General features: G+C 42.8%; 1 protein-coding gene across 1 annotated transcript; it reads left to right on the forward strand.

Moving 5' to 3' along the window:
- Window positions 1-1,153: 1,153 nt before the first annotated feature.
- Window positions 1,154-7,007, forward strand: trhrb (thyrotropin-releasing hormone receptor b). Its single transcript, XM_084379927.1, has 2 exons — window positions 1,154-2,370; window positions 3,828-7,007. Exons 1-2 carry the CDS (start codon window positions 1,591-1,593, stop codon window positions 4,248-4,250), a joined length of 1,203 nt encoding a protein of 400 aa, XP_084236053.1. The 5' UTR covers window positions 1,154-1,590; the 3' UTR covers window positions 4,251-7,007.
- Window positions 7,008-8,733: the final 1,726 nt, after the last annotated feature.

Consider the following 8,733-nt stretch of genomic DNA (forward strand, 5'->3'; position numbering starts at 1 on the left):
TTTCCTCTCCAGCTCCAGTCAGCAGTCAACATTACAAAACACAAACACCTGGCAATGGAGGTCACCTCCATTAAGCAGTAAAGTTAAATCCACTTTTTAATCATCAAAGTTAAATGTAATCTCTCTCTTCCAGTCGGTAAATGGCTCTCGATCAGAACAGCCTCCAGGTGTTTACTCCTCCAGAGAGTCCGGCTCTCCACCTTCATTGAGTGATTTTTAAAAAAAAATGATGTCTAAACAAACTAAATAAACAAACTATTTTTGTTTTCATGACTGTACAAACTGACCTTAAAGGACAACACAATTTCATACTGTTTCACTGTGTTTATATGTGGCGGACCCTGCCACCTTTCTAGCTTCAAACAGTGTTCTGGACCTTATTTTCCTCTGAGAACAGCTTGTTTATTCACTTATGGAAAAGATAAATATTTCTGAGTTTGTATATTACCTCATTACTATATTAAATATTAAAATTCTGAGTTTAAATTTATTCTCCAAAACTACACAGTGCCCCTTTAATGTGGTAATTACATTTTTTTTCAGACACACATAAGAGAATTTCTATGTACATATGTGTGGAGGGGAGCTTTAAAATCTTCTAAGTGGGGTGAGAGGTATATTCTGCCCAACTGCAGCTGGAAAGATAAAAATCTATTCATAGTGATGATATGGACACTTTGTTTGGAGACTTGACAACATTTTCTTCATCTTAGAGTGATGCCAGGGTCTCTTCCATCAGCTGTAACTTGAAAATATGTTGAAGAATAAAAAATGCATTATTTACTGAACGTAGTGATACCTGAAAATACAGAAGAGCATGACCATCATACTCCACCATGTTCCAAGCAACATCCACATTTAAATTAGATTCCTAATGAAAAAACTTCGCCTAAAGGCATGAAAACAATGTGGAGGCTGCAGCTCATTCCATAATGCAGCCCAATTTATTAAAGAGGCAGCCTGTTGAGCTGAGCTGGTCACCAGAAGTGAGGCTGCTTCATAAAACACACAGATTTATGATTTTAAGGTTTAAATTGCTTGGAGGATGAGAGTCCGGAGAGAAACAGAGAATCAGAGTGTTTAAATCATCTCGATAAGCAGCTCTGACTCTGATGTCTGCAGCCTTCTGGAAGTCATGAAACAGCATCAGAGTGACAGAGAGACACAAACATGTTGGTACATTTTGACGTCTGAGCAGCTTTGTTGATGAGGGGAGGTCTGGAGTCGGAAATGTAATGATGGGCTAATCCCATCGCATGCGTAATGACAGCTGGTGCGAGGGGCACGGCTCAAAACCGAACCTCCATCTGTCTGACAGACACAGTTTGTTCTGACGAGGACGCGGCGACGCATCGCCTTTTACGCACAACACGACGGCGGACCTACATCAGAGTGCGAGCAGCTCTTTGTCACATTGTGATGGTTTGATGTGAACAGCACTGCTGGATGCACATCTTGAGATCGCTTTACACTTTCTGTGGACCGGCAGAGTTGACTGGTCTCCCGCTTCAGTCGCGCGTAAAACCGGTTTGGTGCGTCAGGAGGGAACATTCGCTCCAAAACCTATTTCTTTTGAGCTGAAACAACAAGATGGAGAACTTTACAGCAGCTCCAGAACTCAACAACACTTTGGGCACTTGGACGGACTACAGCATCCAGTACAAAGTGATAAGTAGCTTGCTGCTTTTGTTGATTTGCGCTCTAGGAATCGTTGGCAACGTTATGGTCATCCTGGTGGTGCTCACTACCAAACACATGAGGACTCCAACCAACTGCTACCTGGTGAGTCTGGCCGTGGCTGACCTGATGGTGCTCACATCGGCTGGGCTGCCCTCCATCACGGACAGCATCTTTGGATCTTGGGTGTTCGGACACTACGGGTGCCTCTGCATCACCTACTTCCAGTATCTGGGGATCAACGCGTCCTCCTGCTCCATCACAGCCTTCACCATCGAGCGGTACATCGCCATCTGCCATCCGATTAAAGCTCAGTTTCTGTGCACCCTCTCCCGAGCGAAAAAGATCATTTTGTTCGTTTGGGCTTTCACCTCTCTGTACTGTGTGATGTGGTTCTACCTGTCAGACATCCAGGAGCTGGTGTACGACAACATCACCATCATCACCTGCGGCTACAGAGTCTCCAGGAAGTTTTATTTACCCATTTACTTCTTCGACTTCGGCGTCTTCTTCGTGCTGCCGCTGCTGCTCTCTGCGGTCCTGTACGGACTCATCGCCCGGATCCTCTTCCTCAACCCGCTGCCCTCCGACCCCAAAGACAAGAAGAACGGACAGAACAACCACAACGTCAACAACAAAACCAGCTGCAAGAACTCCCGACACTCCAGCTCCACGGCGAGCTCCCGCAGACAGGTGAGAGGAGGCGTATGAAACCTCAGTGTGCGCAGCCTGGTCCTCACAGCCACACGCTGACCCTGACGTGTGTTACTGAGCTCAAAACAAAGAGATCAAACCAGTCTTATCCGTGCCACAAGTCACAGATCAGCCAAATGAACGGTGCTGAAATGTATCCAAGTACATTTACTTAAGTACTACTTCATTTTGTGCCACTTTATACTTGACTGTACTGCATTTCAGAAGGACAGCCTGTACTCTGTTCTCCTTCACTACATTTACAGTTTATTAAAAAAACTACAGTAGTAAAATGCTGCTCACACATGACAATACATCCCCGAAGTCTGACAATGTTATGTCACATTGTTTGACACTGAGCCTACAGAGTACATTTGGCTTAAAATACTGACATACTGTGTCGTTAAAGTATCTTAAAGAAGTAATACTTCTCTCATCTCTTTGAAAAAATTAAAATAAAAATGTAATTTAGCCTACTTCAAACTATTTTACTAATTAATAGTCTTGATAAAAGATGAGTACGGCAAAACAATTAAGTCAAAATGCCACAAAACTGAAGAAAAACTGCACAAAAAACTAGAATTGTCTTTGTATAAATCATTGTTACACTTGTCTTAATTAAAAAATGAATAGCCAATACAGGATTGAATGGTTTGAGATTATCTTTTGTTCCACACGACTGTTACATAAACACAAAATCCTGCAGTAACCTCACTTGTTAAAAAACTTCAAATTATGGCTTTCATTTTTTTTAAGGAAAAAACTTGTTAAAGGGATAGTTTGGGTATTTTGATGTGCGGTTGTATGAGGTACTTATACCTAGTCAGTGTGTTACCTGCAGTAGAGGACCATCAGCGTCCCCCTGTGTGGAGAAGCAGCGTGCAGCTTTACGTTGCCGTTAAATAGCCTTCTCCTTTGGCACTACATTCCCTCAAGTGTATCGCCTCTGTTTTTTGTTTCAATCGTCTCCTTTTCTGTCAAATACAACTGTCTTGTTTTCGTTCAATCAACAATCCAAAGCCGAAAACTATTCAAGTAATACCCTGAAAAAATAGAAAGTACTCAGATTTGAGAAGCTCCAACCAGCTGCGTTTTGGCTTTTTGGCTTAAAGAAAGAACTTTATGATAAATAACTTTATAAATCGATTAAATAAAACATATAAAGTGGTGTCTGGTCAAACAGTTAGCTTGGTGTTGCTGTACTAAACTGGATGAACTGACCCTTTTAAAAACTGAGATTACAAAAGGCAAGAAGTCCATCAGTGACAATGAGGACAATAAGCCTCTTTCTGTCTATTAAATCAAAATCGTAAAGAGAAAGAACTGAATATGGATGTGTGGCTCCATATTTGTTAGTTTTATTTACTGGTGAACAGCTCAACAGTATTGATTTGCCCACTTTAGTCTCCTTTGGGAGCTTTATTGCAGCAACAGTCCTGATATTTCTCCCTCTGTAGGTGACCAAGATGCTGGCTGTGGTGGTGATCCTGTTCGCCACGCTCTGGATGCCGTACCGCACTCTGGTGGTGGTCAACTCCTGCCTGGAACAGGCCTACCTGGACAGCTGGTTCCTGCTTTTCTGCCGGATCTGCATCTACCTCAACAGCGCCATCAACCCGGTCATCTACAACGCCATGTCGCAGAAGTTCCGCGCCGCTTTCCGCAAGATCTGCCGCTGCGGCAGGAAAGGCTCGGACAAACCGGCCACCTACAGCGTGGCCCTCACGTACAGCGCGGTGAAGGACACGTCGATGGTGGAGAGCACGGATCACTTCACTACAGAGCTGGAAGAGCTGACTGTCACAGACGAGCTGCTGTCAGATCAGAAAATGTTCCCAGATCCCTGTGTGTACGGGAAGGTGAATTTCAGCGACGCCTGAGATTCTGAGAGTCAGCGGAGGATTGTTTAATGGAGTCTGTTGAGTGGGAATATCGCTTCTTGAGTGCCTGCTGACCTTTTCTGAAGCCAGGCTGCTGTAGCGAGAGATGTAAACACAAATTACAGCCAGTGATGAGTAATGACAGTCTTTGAGGCGCGAAGCCAAACAACACTTCATCGAGTATGATACCGGACATTGTAAAGCAACAAACATCGGCAGATAAGTTTCATAATCACATAGCTCTTATCTCATCTCAGACCTTTGCACATGATAAGCTGTGTGAGTCAATAAAACATGAATGTGGACAAAAACACCATTAACACTTCATATATCTGGTCACAGTCCAGCGGAGACTGTTGATCTTTAAAGGAGACATATTGTTCTCATTTTCAGGTTCATCATTTTATTTTGCGTTACTGCTAGAATAGGTTTACATGCTTTAATGCTCCAAAAACACAACATGCAAAATGCTCTGTTTTAGCTCCTGTCTCTTTAAGGCCCCCCCCCCTCCTGAATACCCAGTCTCCTCTGATTGGTCACCTCACACACGCCTGAGCCAGCACCGCTAACAGCAACAGAACAGCTGTGCTAAATCAATTCTTACGTGCCAAACTAGCTGCTAGTGTGCCAATGCGTGGCATGATGGCGTAGTGTGATGTCACAAAGTCACAGAATTAAAGGCGGGACTACTGACGAGGCATTTCAGGAGCGGTGTTTTCTGTGGGAGAGAGGAGCTTCTGTTGGTGCGGACTTCATCCTTTTAACTTTTAAGATCTTTTACAAGCACAAGAACCTCTTTAACACACTGAAGGACAGGAGCAAAATAGATCTCCTTTAAAGCTGCACAGCACTCGCAATGTAACTGTCTTACCTAATGTGAACTCCAATACCCAGAAATCCTCCATGAAAGTCAAAACTGTTCTCGACATGTTCATGTTTACCAACACAGCCGGTCAGTGATGCTCTAATGCCAAAGACATGACAGAAGCAAGAATGATTACAGCAACAAGTGAAGAAATCAGTGAAGTGTTGATTGCCTGTGCCGTACACAGACGTTTGGATCCAAGCTAAGAAAAGAGTTACTCTCCAACCCCTCACCCTGTGCAGCTTTCGTAAGTGTACGCCATCCTGCCCCCCTGATGTTTTCAGTCCAGGCGGTCCATTAAAGGGTGAGTCACACCTGAACCTTCACAGACAAAACAGGCCCTATTTTTACTGTGAAGGACATGTATACGGCCTCGAGCACAGTGTGGAAACCAAGACAGACTGTGCCGAGTGGCTCAGGCTCAGCCTTTATGAGCTCTCTTGAGTGCTGTGTTGAGCTTTTCCACCAAGTGTTCACTGACGGCGAGGGGAAACGAATCACATAAAGCACTTTGCAACTCGGATTTTAAAAAGTGCCATATTGACGATTATTATGTGTTGTCACAGCTTCCACAGCATCATCCTGCTTCTGATAAGGCATCATTCATGATGGGTTTATAAGTTGTCACTAATGGCTTCACTTAAAGGCAGGAAATCATTTTATGGTTGATTCGCTCTTTAAGTAGCAAGTATTTTTGTAAACAGGGGACGTCCATCGAGACGTTTCCAAAAAAATAATGTCTCCAGATTTAATTTAGACCTTGGTGCCTATGGTGGAAACTTAGGGACCTCCTCATCCCTGGGGTGGAAATGCAGCTTTACAGACATAATGACTCTTAATCTGATATATTGCACCTGTAGCCACACCCACTAGTGATGTCACAGTGTACTGAGACAGCCTGGCAAGAGAGGTTAAAGGTCAGCTCAAACCTTCAGAAATTATTTCACAAATGTGATCAAAACAGCTTTGTTTATAAAGTGAGAAAGTCATGAACCTTTGTTGACGTTCTCTGTTTTCTCAGTTATAAATGTTGATTAAAGGTTAACAGATGCGTTAATGTACAACTTATAAACCCTGTGTTAAACATGCCTCATTAGACAGCGGTACCTCCCTCACTTATAGCCGCAGCAGTGATTGTAAACCTCAATGTTTAACAGTGTGAATACAGAGATTTAAGTGTAACGTATAGAATCTGTTGATATATCTCAGCTGCAGCTGCTCTGTGAGCTCCATCCAGAAGCCAGTGTTCAAGCTGAAGCAAAGTGAAGTGAATGTTTTTGCTCCGTGTCACGTGAACTGTGGATTTAACAAACTGTCGCTTTGCTCGTCTCGCTTTCTAGTCGTGAAAGTCGTCGTGGCTGAACGGATCGGTGCGCCGTGTAGATACGCTGACGTTGTGTTGTGGCGTTTTTTGTGCCAGATCAGTGACTGTTTATGAATTTCTGAGCACGGTCGACCACACTGGGGAATATAATTGGGCAGCAGCAGACAGCAGAGGGAAGATGAAGCTCTGAGACTCTAACAGGGTTTCATCTCGACTGTATGTGGAAAATAACAAACAGCTGTTTTCTTTAACGATTGTACCAATACTGTACACGCCTTGAGTATCAGTAGATTCATGCCCTCGTGTGTGTTCCCTGTGTATTTAAAGTGATGGTATTTATAGCAACTCTTCTGTCTGTGAGGGGGAAAAGAGGAGCTGTCGATATATTTTTAGGCCGCTCTTGCTTTCATTATTGCCCGATATTATTTTGTGATGTACAATTTGGAAGCTGCTGCCACAGTCTTGCTCTTTAGACTAATGTGATGCTGTGAGTTTGATGGCTAACTAGAAATGACTAATTTGTATGTTTTATCTTTCTGTTTCAAATAAAGTTGTTTCCGCAATTACAGTTGCTCTTTTCATTTTCTACTTTTTAAGCACGGAAATGCAGATTTTCCTCGGCATCAGCAGCCTTTCTTTTCTGTCTCAAACGCTTGTCGAAGAGTTGATGCTCGTGTCGTCAGCTTAATTTCTACCAACTGTTCTTCCTGTTCATGACATTTCTCCGCTAACCACCCACACTTAGCAGGGTTGAGCTTCAGTCAAAGGACAGAAAGCAGAGGATTCAAAATGACAAATCTAAAGTTCTTGAAATTAAGGTCCTTGTAAGTAAAGTTGATTTTTAAATGTCATTCCCAACTTGTCATGTACTGATGCTCTGGGGTCAGTTAGAGTCAGTTGGTGACGAGTTGGGGATGAGACTCATAAAACAACTTCTTTTAGATTCAGTGGATCAAATAATGGTCCTGACAGCCAAAAAAGGGCCACCCCTCTCTTGATGAATAACTGAAAAGGGCACTATGTAGATTTTGAGGAGAAATTCAAATTCAGAATTATAATATTTACAATATTAATGAGGCATTAATACAAACTCATAAATATTTATTTCTTCCATAGCCGAATAAACAAGCTGTTGTCAGAGGTAAATAAGGTCCACAGAACACTGTTTGAAGCTTGTTTATATGTGGCAGGGTCCGCCACATATAAACAAAGTGAAACAGTATGAGATTGTGTCGTACTTTAAGGTTTGCTGAAAACAGAGAGAGTTTGTTTATTTAGTTTGTATAGGCATACAAAATAATCAGTCAATGAAGCTCTTTCTCATCTGATTAAAATGTCTTCCCCAGAAACTACGTAGTGCACCTTTAAGGGTTAAAGATTGTTTTCCAGCACAGTGTTGTGTTGGTTTATCTACCATAGAGATAATACATCAGATTCATGTGGTGTTTTATTGACAGACGGCTCCTTTAACATCTGACTTTGACAATATGCAGTTTAGCATGCACATATGTTGATCCACATCTCACATCTGTCACTTTACATTAGACTCAACATTAACTCCCTTCTCACGTGGGATTTACCTCGAGAGTGTGCGAGCTTCTCACAAATAAATGTACATTATGCTACCGTATCCATCAAACATCATGTAATATAAACTCAGCCTGAGAGCCGCTTCAGTTAACTGCTAATTTAGCACCATCGCCAGGACTAAACCGTGTGAGTGGAATTTCAAAAGGATCCGTACAGTTTCTGTGGAGTGTCAATAATGTTTTGATGTGAGTCGTCCCCTCCTGTACGCAGGGCTGCTGTCGGCTCCAGACGCAGATGTGAGAAAGGCTATAAAACACTTCAGGAACAAGTCCACAGAGAGATGTTTACCCTCAGACAGTCCTCTGATGTAAGCCCGTCTTACAACCTGACAGTCTCACACTTCTGTCAGCTCGCTCTGTGAGTGCATCACTTAGTCTTCTAAGGACTTACATTCAAGAATGACTGTATTTTGTCCACGCTGGTTCATTTAAGTCTTGTTTTTGGAATGAATTGACCCTTTGCAATGGTTACAGGACACAAACAAGCCCGTATGTTTGCAGACTGAGTACAGTTAAGACGTTGTTTGGATTGACCTGCAGGACAAATGTTTTTTCTGTGACAGCGCTCTGACTGAAAGCCCTCACAGCTCAGCTATCCTGTGCCTCTGATATCAGTCAATGAGTGTTTACTGAGCCCTCGTAACGCCACCTGTAATGGTTCTTTGGTATTGATCTGCATCCAGAGTGCGTTGGAAGAAAAGACAG

The sequence above is a fragment of the Pagrus pagrus genome (genome assembly GCF_965226575.1).
Source record: "Pagrus pagrus genome assembly, chromosome: 17".
In the NCBI taxonomy this organism is placed as follows: domain Eukaryota; kingdom Metazoa; phylum Chordata; class Actinopteri; order Spariformes; family Sparidae; genus Pagrus; species Pagrus pagrus.